The sequence below is a fragment of the Rhamphochromis longiceps genome, linkage group LG7, assembly GCF_057381845.1.
Source record: "Rhamphochromis longiceps isolate RC_006_pf linkage group LG7, R_longiceps_female_GT1.1, whole genome shotgun sequence".
Classification (NCBI taxonomy): domain Eukaryota; kingdom Metazoa; phylum Chordata; class Actinopteri; order Cichliformes; family Cichlidae; genus Rhamphochromis; species Rhamphochromis longiceps.
In genome coordinates this window covers 66,433,177-66,459,065 of record NC_140563.1, presented here as the reverse complement: position 1 = coordinate 66,459,065, position 25,889 = coordinate 66,433,177, and the positions used below count along the sequence as shown (strand labels likewise).

Here is a 25,889-nt window from a genome sequence, read left to right as displayed (position 1 = left end):
CTGCCCAACAATCACGGGTGGATTAGAAAATAACCGTCTCAAATGAGCACAGACGTGTAAAACAACAGTCCTGATTGTAAGACCAGCACAGCACACAGACCAATGATGTCTGTTTGTACCTGTGTGTGTCATAAACGGTTTGTTTTTCAGAGGTTTTGCTTCAGTTCGTTCAGATTTTGGTTTGATTTAATATTTTAGGTCATTACAGTGGGTTTGAGGACAAAACTTTGGACTGTTTTACATCTTTTCATCACATTTTTTTCTCATTTTATTCGTTTGTTATCATTTGTCTTCTTTCTTTTTGCTGCTCACGTTCCATATTGTTCAGATTGTGTGTTTTACATCTGTTTTTGATGCTTCATGTGTCAATTTAGGTCACTTTGGGTAAAATATAGGTCATATTGTACCCATTTGTCAATATTTTGTGTCTCCTTTTTGTGTCTTTGCAGTAATCATAGATAGAATAAAAGTTGCACGTAGTTTCTGGGTCTGAAAAGTCTGTTAAACCTAATTAATCCAATTTAATGGCCACCAAGGGCAACAGCTATGGTTCCAAAATGATTTCCTATAGAAGTTTGAGAAAGTGGCTCTCTGACTTTAAATATGTAAACACTTTGCTGCTGAGCTAGTGGTCTCAGTCACTCATTTTGGTTCATACTAAGTTTCATTTAAATCTTGGTCATACTATGTTTCACAAGGGAGAATTATAGCTACAGGGTAGACTGGTCTTACAACCTGGGATCAAAGTCTTTAGTCTAAACAGCAGCCCCATTCATCTATACTGTCCATAGCAGTAAGTGGCATCTTCTTCACCCTGGATGTCAAATGCTGACAAGGTTCTATCAAGGTTGGTCATGTCTCCGGCATGCACAGGATAAAGCGAGGTGCATTTTACTCTCAACTCATCACTGAGGGTCACCTGGAAATGCAAGCATCACTTTTCATCACCCAGGGTTAATGTTGTGAAGGCGGGTAATGTGGTTGCTTTGTGGGTCATCTTATTGCTGAAGATTTTCTCTCATCACCTTGTAATATAAAGATAAATGACAAGACTTTTGTAATGAATTGGTGCTACAGTATATAAAAGTGGATTGGGAAGTGAATCTTGAATTGTTCCTAAATTTCAAAGGATATAATCTCCAAACTAAGGTGGGACTATATTTGGTATTCCAGTCCGAACACTGCAGAAATGACTACAAATAATTGTTATTGTCACTTTCTTGTGATCATGTAGATTTTTAAGTCATTTAATTGGGGTTTTACACGTTTTCATCTGTTATTTACCTCCTTTACAAATATTTACTTGCTTTATTTATTTATTTATTCTGTGTTGGAACTGCTGGCTTATTTTGGCGATTTGAATCCCTGTTGCCAATGTTCCTGTTGATTTTCAACAGTTGTGTCTCTTATGGGTCTCATTTTGGTTGTTTGGTTGCTCATATTTCCTTGAATCCCCGAACCTGTGATTCAGTACTCCAGTTCGTAATCATCCGACACATCAGTATTCACTCAAACAATGCATGTGTTCTGTGCCTCACCGACACGTCACGCGCACATACTGCTGATGAGTTCGAACAATCACGAGTGAACACGACATTAATGACCTTCCATATTGTCCACGCAGACTGCTGGCGCTCGCACACAGTTTTTCTCCTGTTTATCCAGACAGACGATATTGATCGGGGCTGAGGGGGGAATTCTCTGAAATGAAGCTCTCTGAGTGAACTTTAGCAAACTGCAGGTCCCAAGCTGACATATTCATTTATCACTGACATCCTGGCTGTCAATCAGAGCGTCCTAATGAGCTCACAGTACAGCGAGGTGCGCATCCTATTAGGTGATTGTTTGAGCGTGTTACTGGAGAAATTGTTAGCTTGAGCTGTACTCCAAAGCTACATTATTATACAGTGTCGCTTTTCCTGTTCCAAGTATCCCCCACATTGCGTCATAAATGGTATTTTGCCTTATTTTAATGGCACTGATGATTAAGTATGTAAACGAGTGAAGGTAATTTTGAAGTGTCATTGTTTTTGTCTCATTAAGGGATAAACTCCCACACTGCTCTCTGATTAAAGCACCACTCAGCGCGTTTGTGTTGAAATTGCACTCTTGCTGCAAGTTTTCATCTCTCTAATGTAAAACAGGGCATTGCCGATGATTCATTAATGGCAGGAGGCGCTAAATAGTTTAAAAAGCCACTTTACTAAAAAAAAATAATGGAGGTCACATAGTTTATCCTTTGGCACAGAAATTAATAAAGTCATTTTAAATGGTTATGGTTATGAAAATAACCATAACTGTTGTGTGTTTGCTACGACAGTTTTCAGCTGGATATTGCGGTCAGGGTCAAGATGTACCTTCCCTTGTTTTTTTACAGGCAGATTTTAAAGGTGCATTAAGGCACATTTTTATATTAAAACGCAGGTTAATTTAACACAAAAGACGTCAACAGTAATGAACATCTGTTTGTTAGACTTTTTTAGTGCTTGTTTTGGTTCTCTGACCCACAAATTCAGCTGCCATCATAACAGCGTATGTGTACCTCATATAAACCCCACAGTGAATGACAGAAAGCAAATCGCTGCCACAGTGACATGTTTAATAGCGGAGCAACTCCACAGCGCAAAACTGATGATTGATTGATTTTTACAAACAACATCATCAAACTAAAATATTTTGGTAACCTAGCCAAATGGGGAATTAGCTTTTTAAAGTGCAGCATGTTTATTGATGTTAACGTGTCTATTATAACGTCTAAAAAAAAAAAAACAACTGTGCAGAAGCTGTTTGTTTGCTGGTTACACCTGGCTGTGGATCAAATTCCTGAGTTTGACTCACGCTGCAAACAGAATAAGCACAAAAAATAGCAGCACGAACAAAGTGGTGTTTATTAACATGCAGATTGCTCGACTTTTAACAGTATTTATTGGTTTTTGTACTTTTTATAAATAGATTTTATTTGATAACGAAGCAGCTCTTCTATAGAAAACTCCTGCACTCCCTGTCATGTTAGATTTTCCACATCTCCCAGTCTCCATCAGTTTATAATGCTAGACTTTCGCCTCACTGATTGAAACTGCCAAATACTTAAAGAGAAACAAGAAATCTTAATTTAAACGCATTTTAGTGAATGCAGGCTGACGCTAATAATCTCCACTTAGTTAACGTTGCAAAAATAATAATCTGTGGAGATAATGGTACCAGACAGTTACTGAAACCAACCAAATAGTGGTTGAAAATGCAATTTTACCAGTTCACCTACTAATGAAGAAAAAAGCCACAAGTTCATAATTTCAGAGCCTGTATCATGAAACTCATGTACAGGTCTGTGAAAGGCAGCCGTATGGTGAAAATATAAACACAAGTTATGATTTGAGTGCTGTTTCTGTTCCTTCAAGCACAGTTTAAAATTCAGAGTCTGAAGAGGAACAGGAAATGATCTGCCATCACCGGCTTGTATCTCTTTCTGCTCTCCCTGGTTTGCACCTCACAGACAGCTTCTTACTTGAAGCACCTCTAAAACAAAGCTGAACTGAAGGCTTTATTACTGATCCCTGGTTTATTTCATGTTGTTCTGGCCCACAGCACTAAACCATCCGTGCAACGCTGATCAGTTAAAATGATTCAGCTGCTTGGCCACCTGACCTGTGCCACCTGCCTCTGCAGCCTGTTATGGAGCAAAAAACGATTTTCTAGATTTTATTTAAGTGATAGTTGAGCAGTGTCATTAAACACAAGGGGGGTTGTGTAAATTCAAGCTTTCCTGTGCGAGAGATAAAAATACAGATATAATATTTGTCCTCATTAGTCGACATTGATCCTCTGGTGAAATCTCGGCGGCAGTAGGATTTTAGAAACAAACAGAAGTGCTAATTAGCAGACATCAGCTCCCCTAACAAAGGAATTATCTGCAGTACAAGCTGACTTGTATACCTTTTTTAAAAATATTGTGTGCCTGTACCTTAACGTGTGTGTGTTTCCAACATGTGTGTGTCTGCTGACGTTGTCACTGTTCTTTTTCCGTCGCTGTATTTCTGTCTCTTCCTGCAAGGCGACGTATTTGGCTATAAATTATGCACCGCTGAGCTTCCCCTGATAAGGCCAAATGTGACGGTTTGTGCTCGTTGATCTATCAGCTCTGACTGAGGTTTGTTTTTCTGGGTGTGGTCGTTGATGCAGCTTTCAAAAGGTAAACTCCCCACAGAAGCTGAGGAAAGTGGAAGCTTTTAAAGGCCATGGGATCGAGGATTTTAACGCTTAAAGCAGCAAAAAAGATGAATACAATGGGTAAAGACTTCAGCAGAGTTAAAGGTTGATGATAGGATGATGTAATCGGGCCAGTGTGGATACTTTAGTTATGGACAAAAACTAATTCTTATGGTGTTCAGTTAAGTCTTTACTTATCAATCTCAAGCCCACCTTATGGGAGCTTTTGCCAGACTTCCAGCGCTTTTTCAAGTCATTATATAATTCATTGAATAAAGTTGTGTTGCCGGTTCAAATTTTGGGTGCTCATTAAGTGACGTAGGAAAAAAATTGCAACCAGAGAATTTAAAATTGCATTTACAGGGAATGAAATAAGTATAATATGAAGGGAAATCAAAATGACTGAGATTTATAATAAATGTTTTTGAGGGGAAAAAAAGTAAATGTTGATAATCGCTGTATGTGTGACAGTGTTTGAGGAGAGAGGGTACATGCAGACGTATAGACACGCATACACTAAGAAGATGTGCCTATAATATATCATTTTCTACTCTGTGAGCTTTAATCACCATCAAGCAACCATCAAGGTCAATTTGCAGCAGGAAAAGAAAATGTGAAAATTAGAAACAAACAAATGAAAACATGCGGTACAAAAACGTCCTTCTTTGAAATGAATGAGCGTTTTTAGCTGGCATTTGCTAATTTTCTCTTCCTTTTTTTTTAAGATCCTGTGCTCTGTTGGATCCAATCGAAAGAGCATTAATCTCCCCACAGGTGATAATAAAACCATTTTTTACATAAAATCACATTGTCTTTATCTGTGTGAGGTATAATTATGATACAAACTTAAAGCCAGAAAATACCTGTTCTAATCATCATTACACAGCACTATCATCATAATTTACTGATGGAGTTTTTGAATGTTATGATTTCTGTGTTCGTTGTATTGGCACACCAGCATCTCTCCATATAAACTGCTGTAGACTGTAACTTTCTCTGTGTGATTGTCGTACTTGCACCTCTCGTCCTAGCTGTGCTGCTTGAGTTTTATTATGCAGCTGTTAATATTGAATTGTTTGGAGTTGAGTTATGATACTTAAACCTGCTAATATTGACTTGCTTATGCCAGTGAGAGGCTGATGAATCTGAATTTGAACACGAGCAAGTCTAGCAGAAAGTAGTGAGAGGATTTTCTTGCATGAGTGAGTTTTGAATTATCCATGTATTTTTTTTCTTCCTGAAACCTAAAACGAGCAGCCAGAAATAGCACATTTTAATGAGCAGTGGCTGCAAATTGCGGCTTAAATGCCAGGCGGCATGGAGTCAGTGCAATGAGTGAATTTGTCTGGATTAGAGTTTTTGTGCAGGGGGTAAGCTCTCTGTTTGCTTCCTTTTTGTTTATTCACTCTCTGCTTGCTCTTGCTTTTGCTTATTCTAAATGCATATCAGAGTTTCATCGATATTTGAGAACAATGAAATAATTACCTTCTGTCGTATATCTTAAAAATACAATAAACAGTGTTGTAATGTGTGCTGTAACACTGCAAGGTTTAAAAAGTTTGGTTGACTAAAATCATACCTCTTCAATGAGTCGATGAGGTCATGGATGGATGGATGGATGGATGAATGGGTGTATGGATAAATGGACAGAGACATGGATGGATGATGAATGGATCAATGGCTAGAGAATGATAAATGAAGGATGGATGGATCAATGGATGGATGATGATGGATGGAGATGGATACATGATGGATGGATCAGTGGATGACTGATAGATGAATGATGATGGATGGATGGATGGATGGATGGATGGATGAAAGGATGGATGGAGATGGATACATGATGGATGGATCAATGGATAAATGATGGATGAGATTAGGTGGCTGTAGCTCAGGTAGAGGAGCTCAGCTGCTGATCAGAAGGTTGGTGGTTCAATCCCTGGCTCTCCAGTCTGCATGCCAAATATCCTTGGGCAAGATACTAACCCCCACTTGCTCTCTGATGCATCCATCGGAGTATAAATGTGTATGAATGTTAGTTAGAAAGCACTGCAAAGTATAGACAACAGTGCTTGTGTGTATGGGTGAATGCGGCTTTGAGTACTCCACGAGAGTAGAAAAGCTCTATATAAGAATCATTTCTCATTATAAGAAACATTTACCATTTACCAGTCCATGGATGGTTGGATCAATGGCTAGAAAATGGATAAATGAAGGATGGGTCAGTGGATGATAGATGGATAAGTAATAAATGGGTAGATGGATGGATGAAAAGGGGTGAGGGTGCTATCTTCTGTCTGCTTGCTTTTTTGAGAAAGTGAACTAAAAATAGATATGGAAATATAGTATTTGGAGCATAATAAATGTTTTTTATTATGCTTGTTATTTCAAAATATAATCATATAAACTCCCTTTAAACCATACTTAACCAGACATACAAGATGCCACAGGGATGTCACCCACTGGTTTTTGAGTGCACAATACAAAAATACTAAAAATATGCTCTATAGCACTGAAGGTCACATTATTTATCACATAATTTCATCAAAAACAAAACCAAGGAAGATGGGTCCTGTTCAGTGACTTGGTGAGGCCTAGCAAATAATGGCTAAAGTCGCCTTTCTCAGTACACCTGTCTGCCTCACCGGTGCCATTCAGCCTATGGACAGGTTAGCTCACAGTTTTAAGGCCGACCAAAGTTTTTTTTTTTTAAAGTGCTGCAAAGTTTAATCCCAAAAAGTGCTACCTCTTTTCTCCATATGTCCAGTGAGAATTGAAGTGTGGACTTCCACATGTTAGACTTAAAGACAGTCAGTAAAACACTGCCGTCATATGCCCCTTATGCCCACTGGTGAGTCAGCAGGTCATCTCTTTATATCTTTTCAGGTCAACCATCGCAGCAGGAAGTCAGCAAGTAGTAGCACAGGCAGCTCCTCTGTCATAATACGAATCATTACAGTATACAAAGGTTTCGACCCTACACAAGAAGATTACAAGGATGGAAGAGGTGGTAATTCTGGGAGAGATGTCCTATTCAGAGAATGAGCCTGTCTGACAAAAGAGCTTCATTTGGGGAGAAAATAGTAGACAGTGGTGACAAACAGCTCCCACAGACATGTTTTGCTGGAAAGTCTTCTATCCTAAATAGATTTAAAAAAGCAGACCCTTGACAAAAAGAAAGATGAATACGTGACAGCCTGTGCTGTCTTTGGACCTGTGGAGGTGTGATTATACAGTCCAAATACAGAATGAAAAGTTTCATTCATTTGGTGAGCTTTGTCAGAATTGCTTTACCTACTTTCTGCTTTAATATGGATTGTGAGTATAATATGCACGCAGCATTTCTCCACGGTTACAGCAAGTTTATAGTTGTCTTGTTGCACAGCAAATGAGACAAGGTTCATTCAAAAGCATGGGTTGTTCCACTGCCCTTCTCTGCTGGGCATATGATGTTACGCCAAGGTCAGCACTCTCTTTGTCTTCCTAAACTCGCCTGTTGACATGAATGAATTAATCTAGTCATTACTTATTCATGTCGGTGGGATCAATTCTCTTCCCTCTGTTGCCTATGCTGATATTAAAGTTGGTTAAAAAGCATTTAGGGTTGGAATTTCTGGTTAAGTCATCTGCGGGCTGGAAGAACGACGTGGTTAATGTCCTTTCCTTTGTGATACCCTTTTGTAACAACAATTACTGATTCCACGATGAGCTGTTTCCACAGCCCTTCTCCTATTTAAACATAGACTTTAAATTATTTAAACACTGCGGGCCAAAAATTTCTGTGGTAGTGGATTTGTGTGTGCTCGTGCACTAAGAAATCTCTTTGTTTCAGCTTCAGGAGCTTTGTAGTCGTTAATATCATCGTATCTTTCAACTCTTTAGTTTATATAATATTTATGTTCTGAGAAATATTCAAATGCAAGTCACCTTTTCTCCTTTTTTTGTATATACTTACTTTTCCATGAGGAATATAAATGTGTTATCTTTTCAGAATCAAACACAACACTTTTAAGTGGACCTGTTACTGCAGCACTGCTGACAATGAAAGTGGGCCAGACTTTATTAAACTTGCAGGCGAGTGACTGAAACAGCTACCAGTGAGAATGACAAATGCCATTGATTGGCTCATGGCGTGGTAGTAAATACATAAAGTTGTTTTCTAGGTTACTGGAATGTCTGTAAGCGACCTGCCGGTAGCTTCAAAGTGATGTCCGATAAACAAATCACTTCCAGTGTAGATGCAACATAAGTGTAAGCAGGCTACAAAGTCAAGTTTAGCTGCCATCCATGCAAATCAGCTGATTTTAGTGCCAACCCACATCAGCCGATTGCTCCTTCTGCACATCCAACTGACTATCTCGTGCAGCTGCCGCCATTTAACCTGTTTTAGCCTGCCCACTATTCATCTCCAACCCACCCACACCCCAGTAGTATGACCACAGTCTGATCAACTGCTTGTCTTCTGAAATAGCTTAAAAAAATACATCCCATAATGTGTTGTTGTCAGGAGTATGTCGTACTCGCTGTCATACATTATTCTTTCTTCTTGTAAGACGAGACAAACTACAGTAAATAATTTTGCCTGTAGCTTACAAGCCTCGGTGGGGATGTGCTGTTATTATGCAATTACAGTCATTCTGACATGTATGAGTTTCACTCCCAGTGGAATAAAGTCAATTACTGATCCCCTGCTTCTTTTTCCTTCTCTCCCGCCTTTCCTCTGTCGATGTGCTTCTTTCTTCAGGTTTGGAGGAAATGCTGATGTTGAGTAGATACCCCCTGCAGAGGTGGTTTGAGTCCTCGCAATCATAGATCCGTCATCAAGGGAATAGCTTTCATCATGACAACTGCCTACCTCGAGACTGCGCTCCTTGACCCCTCCTGTGGAGGGTGTAATTACTGAGGGAGGGGCAGCAAGACTGAGATAAGCTTTCCTGTGAAGATAGAAATCATCCAAACCATGTAGTGTTCCTTTCTCCAAGGAATGGGGGAGGGTCTACATTTGAGTCTGATCTTTTTTCATTTATTTCTGCTTATGTAATTAGTGGAAGAGATTTTGTGATTGATTATAGTGTATGTGGGCGTGGACGTGCAAGGTGAGGAGAAAGTGACAGACAGAAAGAGAGAGAAAGAAGGAAAGAGATGGTCCTCCACATCACCCCGTATTCCAGTGCCTGTCTGCACTTCTTGGATGGCTTGTCGTGGAGCCTGGTGTTTCCCTGCTACTGGTTCCTGGACCGGCTCCTGGCGTCCTGTGTGGCCACCTCGCTGGAGAAGCGACAGCGCTCCCAGGACCCCTGCTCCTTCCTCACGTTATGTGTGCTGATCTCCGCACCCCTTTACCTGCTCCTCCTCCTCGCCTCCTTGCCCTTTGCTCTGCTGGGCTTCATCATCTGGGCTCCCCTGCAGGCAATCCGCCAGCCCTACCTGTACACCTACTGCAGGTTAGTGCCAACATGGCTATATTATTTATCACTGCTGCTGTTTCTGTGAATTTACAGGGCTCTGAAAAAGTATTTTTACCAAACTTGATTTAAACATTTAAAGGTTTCAGATCATTAATCACATCCTAATAGACAAAGTTACCCAAACAAGTACATAGTACAGATTTTAGATGATTTCATTTATTAAAAAAACGCTATCCAACCTTACCTAGCCCTATGTAAAAAAAATAATTGGAATAGTGGTGACGGAGTGGCCGGCCTAGCAAAACTACTCCAAGAGTGAAGGTTTCATAGTGGCCTGGCCAAATTGAGATGCTTTGGCATGACCTTAAACAGGTCCACAGAGATATGAAAGACTTGTTTGAACTTATTACAAATGCTTAATACTAGTTCTCGCTGCCAAGGTCCAGGTAGGCTGGGTAGTTTTTTTCCATTAATAAATCATAGCATCATTTAAAAAACGCCTTTTTTATTTACTTCTGTTTTATATTTTATTTGTTTAATCTGAAACATGTAAGTGTGACAAAACTGCAAAAATGCTTTTTCACAGCACTGTACATAATATCTGATTTTGTAAGGATGTAGTGTCTTTTACTTTAGACAGTATTATGTAGAGTGACCTAACTGTTTTAAGGTAACACAATCTTTTCCTGCTTAAGGTTTCTACAGGTGAGGAGGGCAGACCTACAGCCAACCATGTAGGCCTTTCTTTGTCCTTGCAGTGGTTCAGTTTAAAGATGACCGGATGAACGCACTTTATACCGGTTTACACATTTTAGACTGGCTTTCAACTAAACTGTGAATGAAAATGAGGCCCTGGATCAATGTAACGTGAAAAATGGGCCGAGCAGTTGTAGAGTCATGCTTCATTTTTCATCTATGGAGCCAGTTGTTCACAGGGGTTGGCTATTTCAAGAAGGAGAAAATGAAGTCATTATCTTGTGTAAATAGTTTGCTCGTGGGTCTGCTTTCCAGCTGCAAGACTCCATCAGCTCTCAGTGGGTGTTTCGTTATCCAAACACCCACCCAAGTGGCAACCCGCCATAACCACAAAATGGGAAATACAGTATTTAGCTCTGTTTGCTGTGGGACAGCAGCACGATCTTCCTATAATTAGCAGTTTAGAGATGGCAAATGTAAAATGTGAGTTTCTAGTATTTTAAGTATTGTTTCAACAGTCACCTAGTAACAGTTTATTGTATATTCATGGATAACGTCTTTAAAAAGGTAAAAAGCACCGATGGCAGTAGAGTTCAGGGCCAGAAGCATAAAGAGGGGGTAGAGTAGAAATGGTAGAGTGAAAATAGAAAATGTAATACATAGTATGTGTACATCACATAATAATCATTTGAGAGTAAAACAGATAAAAACAAAAACAAAAAACAGACAGGCTGCTATGATGTGTGCATGTCTGTTTTTATTCCTAAACCCTCTATAATTAAAATCGCACTATTATTATGAGAAGGGCTAAAGGTTGTAAGGCCCGGTTGCACCTTGTGGGGTACACTGACATAACTGTTTGATCCAGTTTATTTTTCTCCACAGAGTCTCAAGGACAGCCCAGCTGCTTGGTGATAGTACAGAATTAACTGTGTTCTTATCTGAAAGATGGTAAAAAGAAAATTGGATAACACGACATCCTAAGAACTTACTGAATTTACGTATAGCTTTGTTATTCTTGATATGCTGCAAAAACATCTCACATAATAAATGTATTTGTATTTCATGCTACTGACAACTCCTGAAAGATTTCTGCATGAAAACAAGTTTGTCTCAACAGTATTTTCATAACACTCATCAAAGACAAGGCTCTACAATTCAACATTTCATTGCATCAAAGTATACAGCACCAAGTTTGGGTGGCCAGATGTGTCCAAACTTTGGACTGGTAGTGTAGTAGTATTATTATAACCCCATCTCACCAGCAAAGGGTTTCAAAATACAACAACAAAAAAGAATCTACTTAAATCCAACTTAGATGCACTATTTTTCTACCTTAACAGAGTTAGATATGATCAAGAATACTAAAAGTTTATTCTACCAATTAACAAATAAACAGTTTGGCACAATGTGAGGAAATATGTACAGTAACTAAACTTTTTGTCTTAATTTCCTATTATTTGATGAGTTTTCCCCCCAGGAAGGGCAGATGTTAATTTTAAGTTAACATCTTTCACACTCTGATGTTGGTGAGACCTTTGGAGAATTGGGGAAAAATAAATTCCAAATAGAAAAGATTTTTAAAAGCTGAAAAGCACATGAGTATAATTCTACTCATCACACCCCCACAAACACCTGCTGAAAAACTGACAACAAAGGACCGTTTAAGAAGAAGATGTGAATCCAATTTTTTTTTATCTGTTTCTGGTCTGTTTGGTTGTTTTAGGTTTTCTTAGTTTTACTCGTAGCCAACATTGTTGATTATGAGCCTTCAGTTCTTGTTATTTTAAGTTACTGATTGTGTTTATGGAGCTTACAGTGGGGCAAAAAAGTATTTAGTCAGCCACCGATTGTGCAAGTTCCCCCACTTAAAATGATGACAGAGGTCAGTAATTTGCACCAGAGGTACACTTCAACTGTGAGAGACAGAATGTGAAAAAAAAATCCATGAATGCACATGGTAGGATTTGTAAAGAATTTATTCGTAAATCAGGGTGGAAAATAAGTATTTGGTCACCTCAAACAAGGAAAATCTCTGGCTCTCACAGACCTGTAACGTCTTCTGTAAGAAGCTTTTCTGTCCCCCACTCGTTACCTGTATGAATGGCACCTGTTGGAACTCATCATCTGTATAAAAGACACCTGTCCACAGCCTCAAACAGTCAGACTCCAAACTCCGCCATGGCCAAGACCAAAGAGCTCTCGAAGGACACCAGGAAAAGTATTGTAGACCTGCACCAGACTGGGAAGAGTGAATCTACAATAGGCAAGCAGCTTGGTGTGAAAAAATCAACTGTGGGAGCAATCATCAGAAAATGGAAGACATACAAGACCACTGATAATCTCCCTCGATCTGGGGCTCCACGCAAGATCTCATCCCGTTGGGTCAAAATGATCATGAGAACGGTGAGCAAAGATCCCAGAACCACACGGGGGGACCTGGTGAATGACCTGCAGAGAGCTGGGACCAAAGTAACAAAGGTCACCATCAGTAACACACTACAACGGCAGGGAATCAAATCCCGCAGTGCCAGACGTGTTCCGCTGCTGAAGCCAGTGCATGTCCAGGCCCGTCTGAAGTTTGCCAGAGAGCACATGGATGATACAGCAGAGGATTGGGAGAATGTCATGTGGTCAGATGAAACCAAAGTAGAACTTTTTGGTATAAACTCAACTCGTCGTGTTTGGAGGAAGAAGAATACTGAGTTGCATCCCAAGAACACCATACCTACTGTGAAGCATGGGGGTGGAAACATCATGCTATGGGGCTGTTTTTCTGCCGAGGGGACAGGACGACTGATCCGTGTTAAGGACAGAATGAATGGGGCCATGTATCGTGAGATTTTGAGCCAAAACCTCCTTCCATCAGTGAGAACTTTGAAGATGAAACGAGGCTGGGTCTTCCAACATGACAATGATCCAAAACACACCGCCCGGGCAACAAAGGAGTGGCTCCGTAAGAAGCATTTGAAAGTCCTGGAGTAGCCTAGCCAGTCTCCAGACCTCAACCCCATAGAAAATCTGTGGCGGGAGTTGAAAGTCTGTGTTGCTCGGCGACAGCCCCAAAACATCACTGCTCTCGAGAAGATCTGCATGGAGGAATGGGCCAACATACCAGCTACTGTGTGTGCAAACCTGGTAAAGACCTATAGTAAACGTTTGACCTCTGTTATTGCCAACAAAGGTTATGTTACAAAGTATTGAGTTGTATTTTTGTTATTGACCAAATACTTATTTTCCACCCTGATTTACGAATAAATTCTTTACAAATCCTACCATGTGGATTCATGGATTTTTTTTTCACATTCTGTCTCTCACAGTTGAAGTGTACCTCTGGTGCAAATTACTGACCTCTGTCATCATTTTAGGTGGGGGAACTTGCACAATCGGTGGCTGACTAAATACTTTTTTGCCCCACTGTATGTGCACTGTGGCACTTTTGTCTTACATGAACATTCAAGATTAGAGTTAAGGTTCATTTGTGTCCTTGTTTCAGTTTCATTGCTTTAATTTGGCAGTTAATTGTCTCTGTGTGGTACACTGTCTCGCTTTGTTCCATTGTCTAGACTTCCTTCAGCTGTGTCTCATTACCCTTTGGTTTCCACCCTCCCAGTTACCCTTACTGTTTCCACTCAGTCTTTCTCTTAGTGTCTCTGTTGCTTCTCTGTTCTTGTCTGCTCCTTTCCTGCTGTTTCTTTCCTTGTGGATCTTTACATGTCTGGACATCACATCAACCTAATAAAAGTTGTGTTTGCAGCTCAGTTAGTTTGCTTTTAGCATCTGTGTTCAGGTCTTCACAAACTAATGACTCCAGCTGTGCTTTAGGCACCAAAACTACCTGGTCTGGGTTGAATAGATCACTTTTAAAATGTTGATCATGTTAGAATAAAACTTAGTATCATGGAGTCAACTACTACAGCTCAGTTCAGATGGTGTATGATTTCAAAACTTCAGGCGGTGTTTAAGTGGCATACACCATAGGTTTTTAGACAGTAGACGATTTTTGTAGCTTTGCCTCTGCCTACAAGTGGAACAGAATCACTACTGTTTATTTTAGCAAAGTCTGAAGTGTAGACAGCTCTATACTTTGCGCAGGTTCAGCTATCTGCTGCGAAACTCATCAGATGTTGCCTCACAGCAAAACAAACCCAAGAGTTTCTCAAGGCAAATAAATTGGATATTCTTGAATGACAAGTCAGCCAACTGATCAGAACTCAACAGAGAAGCTTTACAGTAACTGAAGAAAAAACTAAAGTAAATGGTTCAGGTTCTGAAATTATTTATTTTATTATTTATTTATTAAATTCACTGTGCTTGTGCACAGATACAAAATTTAAAAAACTGTTTTAATACCCAAATACAAATGGTCCTAACTGCATATGTCTATGTAGACACATCTCTTTAAGTGACAGAAATGTAATCCATTTCTTTAGACTACATTACTGATATACTAAGGTTAATAAGCAGAAATCTCAAAACTGCTCAGCAGCTAATTGCTTTGAGAGATTCTACTTTAAAAAGTATTTGCATTTGATTAGCTTCCTTATGGCTATAAGACCCTGTGTTTGAAGTATCTGGATTTCTTTAATATTGCTCAGAGTTAGATGACCAGTATGATATTTCTCTCAATGAGTGTAGGCTCAAGATGAAGGTAGAATAAAATGGTTCTCTAAGTATATCTTTTGAAAAAAAGAAATCTGGGAAAAATTTCCTTGCTTCTTTTAAAAAAATGCTTTTGCTCCTATTGCCCTATTTTTCTTCTGGTATTATATTTGCATTTAAAGGTTGTTTTTTTTCTGTCTTGTCTAGGCCAGACAAACACCAGGCTGAACAAGGTCAAGCAGGTGCTGGAATTGGGGAATGGAGGCCACAGGGCAGAAGCTTCTGTTTCTGCAGTGCCAATGTTTGCCTTCTGCCTGACTCCCTAGCAAGGTTTAACAACCTGTCAGACACCCACCGGAGAGCACGGGAGGTAGGGAAGAGGATCCGCAATGGTGCCAGCCGACCTCAGATTAAAATCTACATTGACTCACCTACCAACACTTCTATCAGGTATGGAGAGATCAATCCAAACTTCCCTCTGCACTTATCTGCAGTAAATGCCTCTATGTTCATATTATTTCTGTTATGTTTATCAGTGCGGCGTCCTTCAGCAGCCTTGCCACAGGTTTCCGCCGTACCTCATCGTTGGACCAACGTCCAGACCAAACACACACAACCAATGGCCCAGCCGACACCGAAACTGAACCTGCCACCGAGTGCCCGATTCACCCCTCAGGTGCCACTGACTGCCCCGTTCACCCTTCTGTGAATGACCAGGGCTCTGCTGAATGCCCTGTGCACCCTGATGGGGCAGACACTACAGCAGAATGCCCTCTCCACCAAGGGGAGACTAAAAGCAGCTCAGACTGTCCCATTCACACCTCAGGGGAGGCTCCAGACTGCCCCGTGCATTCCACAGTAGCTCAGAGTGCTCCTGGTCATCATGACTGTCCCATGCATGGGGATGGGACCCAGCCAAAACCCGCAACAGACTGTCCGCTTCACACCTCAGGGGTTCAAATTAGCATCAGTGCTCCAGAGCCGGACCCCCAGGAAGAGGAGGCGGAGACAGGGAACCACCGGCCTGGAGAGCACGGAGGGGCAGACACGGGCAGCATGACTGCTTCTCGTGAGTCCCTTGCTCGTTACCATGGAAGTGATGGCGGGATAGGGATATCCTCCAACAATACTCTCTCTCATGTCCCACGCACATCAATATTCAAGCGCCCAGGTCGAAAACGCCGCCACGGAGATGAAACATTCGACCATGACATCTCTGCCTTTTTCCCTGCCAACTTGGATTTCCTGGCTCTACAGGAGGTATTTGACCATGGATCGACTACTAGACTACGGCGCCAGCTGCATCGCTATTTTCCCTACATCCTGAGCGATGTTGGGCGGTATGGCTGGAAAGGCTGCTGCTCCAGGTTCAAATTCCTGAACAGTGGGCTCATGCTGGCAAGCCGCTACCCAATCCTGGATGCACGATACGAGTGCTACCCCAATGGCAGAGGGGAAGATGCACTGGCGGCCAAGGGGGCGCTGTTTGCCAAGGTTTGACTTCATTATCTCTCTCTTTTTCTGCTTTGTTGTTACTGTTATGAGGCACAGGTTTCTCTTTAGTCGGTCTGCTGAGCTGTGTGAAGTAGCAGACTTTCAGCTTCAGAGTCGTGACCACTGGTTTGGTTTCTGAGAGGATGGTCTACTCTTCAAGAGATCCTCTAATATTTCATGTATTTGACCTTTCTTGAAATGCTTTTCACTTCCCTTTGAGGACATTTAGACTCCTTCCAGGAGGCAGAGCATTTGGTTTTAGGTGTTATTATCAGCAGCATTTTAGAGTTCTTTTAGTTGGCTAAATGCATCAGGATAAAAGCAGAACCTACCAGCTGACCATTTTGTTGTCACTATCTTACAAATTAGTCTTTGATTCTAATAAGGTATTATTGGGAGTTCATCAGAACTGGCTTATCCACCATCAGTATAGCAAACACAAGCTCAATATTTAAAAAAAAAAGAGGATTGCTGAGGATAAAATCATGTAACATGTTTATTCTTGGAGCAATTCGGCAAGCAAAATAGGCCAAAGTGAATCAACTCCAAGTCTCCATCAGGGTCTATTTTGCTTGCTGAACTCCTCCAAGAATAAACTTCATACATATTTTTATCCTGAACGGTGCCGCAGCAATCCTCTTTTTCTCTGATTGGGAGTCTTAGAATCTCTCCACCTCTTTTCCTGGAATCATTTTCCCACCCACATAGCATTTCTTTTGCATCTGAACTGAAATTCACTTGCGGACCTAATATTTCTCGCAGCAAAGACGTGTCTCCGCTCTGACAACTGCTTGGCGCTACTTCAGCTGTAATCCTGTCATCACTGATGCTGCTCTGGGACTTTGGCATGGCAGTAATTGAATCTGCCCATTAAGTCCATTTAAACTAAATTAACTTATTATACATTTGTGAAAGAGAGTGTGAAAGAAGGCCAGAGAATCAGATCTAAAATGACCTGTCAGCTGCGTACATTAATTATAGATCTCAGTATTGTGGAACCGTAGCGATTGTATGGGGAACATTTTTTAAATGCTTCTGTTATTCTTCCAGGTGTAACAAACTTTGCATAACCCATGTGTGATGCAACTCACACACGTTTTCTACAAATTTGCAACAATGCTGCACTGAGGTAGAAAACACAAATTAAAGCACTTGCTAAATGCATTTGCTTACACCCACACTCATTCACACATCACACATCTGTCACGGTGATGAGTGAATGCACCGCAGTAATTAGTGATCACTCACAGCCTTTCCTCAACGATCACTGTAGTGTCGACAAAAAAATGCTTTCGAGATTTTGTTTTCTTTTTTATTAATGTTTGTTGAAGAATTATCATAATGTTTGTTTTTCAGTGAAGATATGATAACGATAAGCATAATGATATGGCTTTGGTAATTAACGAGAGAAAGCATTGTTTACAAATGTAACTCGATTTTTTTAAACACCGCCAAATCACACTTTTCACGTGTTGGTAATTTAATACAATTACCAATCACTGTGGGCTGCACTTGTATAATTGTATGAATTATTTTGCAATTACTGAGTCTTTCCAGATTCTGATTTTGCATAGTTTTACATAGTTTTACATAGGTTTTTAAGGGGCGTTTAATATGAAATCAAAAACAGTTGACTCAGTAGGAAATCAAGAACATAAAGAGCAAAAATGTATTGATTGCAAACAATTATAAAATGTAATAAACAGATATGGATAATATAAAAAATTCTAAATAGAAAATTGGCCAAATGCTAAAACCCGCATCCTAGCAAGCAAAGAAAACATACAACCTTTGTTCTTCTATTTTTTTTTTTTTTTTATTGGCTGATATCATTAGTTTTGACCTGATAATGGATTTGCTATCAGCAAAGCCTGTAAGTCTCATCTGCTGAGATTACTTATTGCCAAAATGTGAGAAAGAACAACAATACACTCTACAATTATATATTCCGTTCGGACTGCAATTATTATGCTCATTTTCAGTTAACATGCATAATGTGTTTCCAATTAACCTGCATTTGAATGTATAACATAGAAAATGGCTGTTTTAATTTTCCACTGTGAAAAATCTATATGTCAAAACACAAGGACAAGTTTTTGAGGATGACTTGTGATAAAAAAAAAATAATAATAATAATCTCACATCAAAAAGAAATTTATTCCATTACTTTATTTTACCAGAAAGTTCCACTGAGATCAACTCCTGTGATGGCACACCTGTCAATCAAACTGCCACATCTCCAACTCAGTTTAAAAAAAAATCACCCCACTCAGAGTTTTTATGAGGGGCAAAACTATGCAAGAGAGGCCAAACTTGTATCTTTCCCAGGCTGCAAACAAGCTTCCTGATGCTGTAAATCTGGACATGTTTGGTACTCACTTGAAGGTCTTTTGGAGCCACCCTCAGATGGGATTTTTGCCACTTCTGCAAAGATTCATTTTTCAGCTCTGTAGCTTGCCCTGTGGTTTAAACTCAGCGGAGCATTTAGGATTCAAAGTTCTTTCCCTCCATTACTATAGAGGATGTATGTGTTAGAATGACTTCATCATCAGCATAAAGGCATAGTTTTGCTTTAATATCTTTACTCAAGTCATTTATAAAAAAGCTGGAAAAAAAACACACTGCTGCAAATGGAAGCCTGCAAAATGCCTTCATATCTGGCACAGCTGTTTATGATCAGAACGAGTGCAGTTGATTTGCTCAGCTGCCTGTTGGGGTGTCTGCTCGGTGGCTCGGGATACAGGTCAGCACTGCGCTGAATGGGCTGTATTGCAGTGGGACATTGCCTTTGCTAATATTTGTTTCTCTAGTGCACTTTATTGCATTGCACATTATTTATGGGGAGTTGTTTCACCTCCCAACAGAGCGCCCATGATTCTGTCGACTCCTTTCATCTACTCCATAAGTGCAAAGTTGGAGAGTCCATTAGGCAGCAGGTAATAAGACATTACATGACTATGTGTTCTCTTAATGTAGGCATGCAAGAGCAGAAGTTGTATGGGTTTATGACATGGTTACTAATGCACTAATGCGAGCACATGATGAGCGATCGGGTTGCTATAGTAGCTGCTGATGTCCTTCTTCCTTTGTTTTGGCGTTATGAATTTTTCTTGGACTGTAGTCTTTTTTTATTCTGTATCATAACCAAACACACAGAATGTTGGGAGAGATAATGCAGTACAACAGTCAGGTGCATATGTGCCATTTTTTGTGTGCATGTTTGTGATGATGTGTGTTGTGAGTATGTGAATTCATTAATCAGCCTCATACTGTAACTATCAGGAATCTGGATCTGATCCAGTTCCCGGGTCTGCTTTATGTGGCCCGATGCTACCTGGATGTATTTGTTTATGTCCACCTATGCACTTACATCCACAAGATCTAATAAAGACACATGCTGTCACAGCTTGCATACTGACAGTCGCATCCTGTTAGTCCTGCTGCCTGCTGACTGTCGCTGCAGCTTACAAGCTGCCTTCACATTCCTGTCTCACCACCTCAGTGCACAGGAGGTCACTCCAGGTCTCATGACAAGCTGGCTGTTAGCCAGCTGGCAGGCGTTGTACTGGCAGCAAGCTGCTAACGCTCCCAGCTGACAAAAAACAAACAATAATAAACAACAATGTTCCCTTTAAGTAAATCCCATGGATTCACTTAAGGAACTGTGCCGTGTCTGAAGTACCAAAAAATAGACAATCTAAAAATATCTGCTGCACTAAAAGCAGCCCATCGATGGAGGGAAATTACCTTGGATTTTGTTTTTTTAATTATTATTGATTAGTTTTATGGATATTGTTGTGATACACCCCCTGCTTCACCCTCCAATAGCAAAATGCGACTTTTAAACAGCAATCACAGTTTGTAGTAACCTCTTTCTATATTGAATAAAAAAGAATAAAAGTAAAGACATTTGCTGAGTACCTGGTGAATTCATAATTGGCCCAAGACACCAGGAAACATCCCTTACCTGAGAACCCTTTTTATTGTTTTATTTACCCAGTGAATTCAGGCTTTAACTTTGGACAGTTGAATCTATGAGAAATATTCTTGCTCATTTTTTGCTCGGGGTTTGGGAACATCCAAGTTTGTAAATGTGAGAACTTGAGAACGAAGCAACGTAGGAGTTTCAAATTGGTGCATCTACTAAAAGTCTCAGATGAGTTTGAATCTTAGTTATCTTGATCTCAAGGTCAAAGGTCAAGTGTCTGAAAATGTTGTGAATGCTCTAACTTTCACGAGGTCACGTGGGACTTTTAAAATTCATGACCATAGATGCATGCAGTATTTTTGCATCTAGAAAGCATATGTCCCCAGATGTATGAGTAATGGATGGAAACCATTTTCACTGAATTATAAAATAAACCAAAACATAGGCTATTTAAACTACTGCAACCAAAGAATGAAATGAAAAGCATGAAAAAATTATTAAAATATAACAAAAAACGTATTCTTCCATACTTTTTTAATCAGTAAAAAACAGGACAAAAACAAACTGACCGTCACCATTTCAGAGCCTCTGTTGGGAAACTCGATCATATTTGTGCAGTGGATCAACATTTTTCTCTAACACTGGGTTGAATAACCTCAAATCAAAGTCCACCTATTTCTTTTTCTGGATTTCATGGTCATAATTAGTGGGTGTGTCACAGGTGAACGCCCGCCTTGATCTTTCTTTGGCCGTCCACTCACTTCCTTGTGGACTGCTGATGCTTTCCATTTTTAAAGGCTCGTTCATTTCTGTTTCACAGATGTTTTTTACACCTGGTAATTGTTGTTAGCACCATCAGTCAGATGCTTCTTGTTTCCTCTCCAACTGTAAAATGTAGATATTAAGATAAAGAATATGTTGCCAGTTAAAACCTCTCCTATCATCAGCTATATCAGAATACATACTAATTAGGACTTGTTATTACGATCAGTTTGGGTAACCAAATCACATTTTGCTGTTTCCCATCCTCGCAGCCTGTCTGTCTCTCAGGCTGCTGCAGGCTTTGATATGCCTGCTGTTTAATCCTCGCGCTTCTCCTTCCTCCAGACATCTTGGCAGCTTTCCAAGGCAGAATCTTGTTGGCAACCTTCGCTTCCCCTCCACGAACCTTTGGCCATTCTCATTCATTACTACTCAACACTGCAGCTCATTTCGCCGCCAGCTGGGACGCATCTCATTAGGCGCACATCATTTGATCTACCTGATGTTCACACTGCGTTTCTCCAAACACATTATCGTGTTTCTTTCATATCCAACAAAAAGCAGGATGCTAAGTCTGAAGTCTTTCTTAAACAGGTGATTCTTAGCATCTCTGCTTTTTGCATTTTGTGAGGCTTGATACTAAACTCTTGTTATTCTTTGGCTTCTACACTTTATTTTCCTCACATTTTCTGTCAGTCAAAACATTGTGGGCAGTGCAGTAACACCATCTACCATAAATATCCAGTAGTGATGTGTCGGTTGCGAACGAAACGGCTCTTAGAGCCGGCTCTTTGACGTGAACGACGCGAGCCGAATCCTTATTGGGAGCCATTTTTTCCTTCTCTCACCCTCTCTCTCGCACTTTTTTCCGCTTCACTCCGCACGTGAGCCTTGTCCTTTGCGCTGGGCAGAGGGGGGAGGGGCGGTAGTTGCAGTCGCAGTAGCACAGGAACAAAGCGGGAGAGAGAGAGAAAGAGAGCCAGGGACAACAACGCCACATTAGAAAGGTATAGTAATCATCCACAACTATTTTCAGTTGCAGATGATAAAGGATTCAGAAAGTTTATTCATGCAGGCCCATATGACAGAGAATGTGCATCTTCTTTTAGTTTTCATATTTTAATTTATATTTAATTGTGTTGTGGTTTGCAGTGTTTTGTGTTCTTTTCACTTTAAATTTGTAAAAGGAAAAAGCTGAAAATTTAAATAGTTAAAAGTTGAAATGTTAATAGTTGGTGTTTGTATTATATGATTTATTTATTACATTTTATGTGGAGTGAATAAATAAAAGTATATTTACGGTGACCCCTAGAGACAAAGCACGTAAAAACTCCAAAACACGTACAAAACACAACAGAAGTGCTCCAGGATGCAGGCGCAGTGTTGAGCTTTTGTTACCTAGTGGCTACACAAGCCAGGAAGCACCAACGACCGGATTTGGTGTGTGGTAGTAACAGGTAAATGAATGTTTTTTGTAAATTATTTGAATATATATGAGTGATTGTGTATAAATACACAAACAATACACACATGCTGTCAATTGTGTAATTTAAGTGATCTAGGTAGCTCTGTTTTGGAAGTTCAGTTCATGCTAGATGTGTTTTGGAGTTTGGACGTGCTTTGTCTCTAGGGGCCACCGCATATATTTATATATAAACATATATAAATAAAACCACTTTTTTTACATTAGTAATTCCTTTTGTGCTTAATTTTATATTATTGTTAATAATAAATTAATTAAAGCAACAAAACAACCTGAAGAGCCGGTTCAGAGCCGAAAGAGCCGGTTCTCTAAAAGTAGCCGGAAATCCCATCACTAATATCCAGAGCTCGGGTTTCCCTATTTTTCATTTATAGGTGTTGCATTTCCTAGAGCTACTTTGCTTGCAGCCGGGCAGTCTTTATTTTTCATCATGTCACTGGCTGCCAGATAAGCACATCAGTTTTTCTGTCTTCTATATGTCTGAACATGTGAAACCTTCCAGTCAGCTCATCCTTGCCAAGTCAAATGGTTTTATTGTTATTCTACCATGTGCAGTCGTACAGTACACAGTGAAATGAGACAATCTTCCTCCAAGACCATGGTGCTACACATAACAGACTATCAACGAAAGTGTAATGTGCAAAATCTGCAACAAAACAAAACAAAGACAACGCAACACCAGACAGAACAGAACGATACAGACACAAGACAGTGCAATAGAAAGACTATATAAATAACCCTCAATATAAGACATTCAGCTGCTAAATACTGTGTTTACTTTAACCTCCTAGGACCTATGTGGACATCACATTTTGGGTTGCCTAGACCAAAATACTAAATTTTGCTCTACAAATGCTTGATATCCACTTAAGGGGATGTTATTCTGCCACTGTCCTACCAAATTTAAAACAAATGTCCTCATATGTGGATCTAATTTTTCTCAGAAACAAAAGTACAGTATCAAATCAAATCAATTAAAAATTAAAAAAAATCTTAATCTTAATCTTAATTGTAATTCTTTGTTTTTACATTCATCAGGTCCCAATCAGCTCAAATAGCAAAGAGAAATTAAAAATGCATGAAAGAGTTTGGGTCTTAGGAGGTTAAAGTCCTTTTGATTGTTTCAAACATTGACTTTTAAGCAACCTGATATCGTTTTTGTTCTGCATGCAAGTTGTTACAGGTTAAATAATATGTTTTAAATATTTTTAATGGTTTTATTTTTAGTAAAGCTGATAAATAAGAAAGTATTGCGAATAATTGGTTTGCAGGAGCTTTCTCATACTATGTTTGTGAAAATACTGTAAAAACACCAACTCTTTGCATAAAAATTTTAAAAGCAGTAGCTGATTAAACAGTTTATTCAAATTATTTTAGAATCAAAAGTGGAATTAATGTAATTTCTCAGCGTCAGTAAGCTTAATTCAATAATATATTTACAAAGCATGCCATCACACTTCAGACTAATTACTAAATCTAAATTCTCTTAACTTAGATTTTAAGGTTCAAGGTTCAAGGTTCTTTATTATTTGTCACATGCATAGTTATACAAGTATAACACACAGTGAAATGTAGCCTGACACGCTCCTCGACATGTGCAAAAATTGGGGGGGGGGGGGGTGTAGAGGAAGAACCTTATATATATATATATATATATATATATATATATATATATATATATATATATATATATATATATATATATATATATATATATATATATATATATATATATATATATATATACATACACTGGGTGAATGTGCAGTAGTAGCAGCAAGCAGGTGAATTCTGTACATTAATATGAATAGACATCTGACTATTTTACAGGATAGACAATATAAACATATTTAAAATTAAAGGAATTGAAATGTACATTGTGCCTTGGTTTAGTGTCTGGAAGAGAGTCCTGTCTCAGTCAATTATAGATGATGTGAGAGGGCGGGTGTGTGTGTTTAGGGCACGGATGGCTTGGGGATAGAAGCTCCTCTTGAGTCTCTCTGTCCTTGCCCGGAAGATGCGGAACCTTCTACCAGATTGCAGAAGTTGGAACAGTTTGTTGCCAGGATGGGACGGGTCCTTCAGTATCTGCGCTGCTCTAGTCCGGCATCTCCTGGTGTAGGTGTCCTGAAGCGGGGGGAGAGCAATCCTGCAGCAGCGTTCTGCTGTACGGATCACTCTCTGGAGAGCTTTTTGGTCCTTCACACAGCTGTTCCCAAACCACGATGTCATGTTCTGTGTGAGGATGCTCTCCACAGCGCCTGTATAGAAAATCCTGAGGATCTTTGGAGAGACCCTGAACTTCCTCAGTTGTCGTAGGTGATACAGGCGCTGCCTAGCCTTTTTGGTCTGGACCTGAATGTGGGCAGCCCATGTCAGGTCTGAGGAGATGTGGACACCAAGATACTTGAAGGACTGCACCCTCTCCACTGGAGCTCCATTGATGATAATGGGCTTGTAGTCTCTGTGCTGACTCCTTCTGAAGTCCACCACCAGCTCCTTGGTCTTGCTGACGTTCAGCTGGAGGTGGTTGTCCTGGCACCACGATGCCAGATTCTTCACTTCATCCATGTAGGCCCCCTCATCGTTGTTGGAGATGGCACCCAACACCACTGTGTCGTCAGCAAACTTCACAATGGTGTTGGAGCCATGGGTGGCCACACAGTCTGAAGTGTAGAGGGAGTAGAGCAGTGGCGAGAGGACACATCCCTGAGGTGCTCCTGTGTTGATGGTGATGCTGTTGGAGAAGCACCTGCCCACCCTCACCACCTGAGTTCTGCCAGTGAGGAAGTCCAACACCCATGCACACAGACGGCTGTTAAGTCCCAGATCCCTCAGCTTTGTGAACAGTCTGCAGGGCACTATTGTGTTAAACGCTGAACTGTAATCAACAAGCAGCATTCGCACATAGTTACTCTGTTTCTTGTCCACGTGGCTGAGAGTGGTGTGTAGGACGTGGGCGATGGCATCCTCTGTGGATCTGTTGGATCTGTAGGCGAACTGCAGCGGATCTGTGGTGTCTGGGATGGAGGAGGAGATGATGTTCTTCAGCAGCCTCTCAAACACCTTCATTACTACCGAGGTCAGTGCAACTGGCCGGTAATCGTTCAGGGATGAGGGTTTGCTGTTCTTGGGCACAGGGATGATGGTGGATCTTTTGATGTGGGGACCACAGACTTCGCCAGGGACTCGTTGAAGATGTAAGTGAACACACCTGCTAGCTGGTCAGCACAGCAGCGCAGCAGACGGCCGGTGATGCCGTCTGGCCCCGCCGCTTTCCTTGTGTTCACTCTCCTCAGTGCCGCTCGGA

The 25,889-nt window shown here is 40.3% G+C and overlaps 1 protein-coding gene across 1 annotated transcript in view; it reads left to right on the top strand.

The window, feature by feature from the left end:
* smpd3 (sphingomyelin phosphodiesterase 3) overlaps positions 1–25,889 on the top strand; it is a 92,545-nt gene that overhangs the window by 30,001 nt on the left and 36,655 nt on the right. The window contains exons 2-4 of the mRNA XM_085414883.1: positions 8,951–9,650; positions 15,120–15,362; positions 15,449–16,406. Of these exons, the coding sequence (XP_085271009.1) occupies positions 9,349–9,650; positions 15,120–15,362; positions 15,449–16,406 (1,503 nt within the window). The 5' untranslated portion in view covers positions 8,951–9,348. The remainder of the gene's footprint in view (positions 1–8,950; positions 9,651–15,119; positions 15,363–15,448; positions 16,407–25,889) is intronic.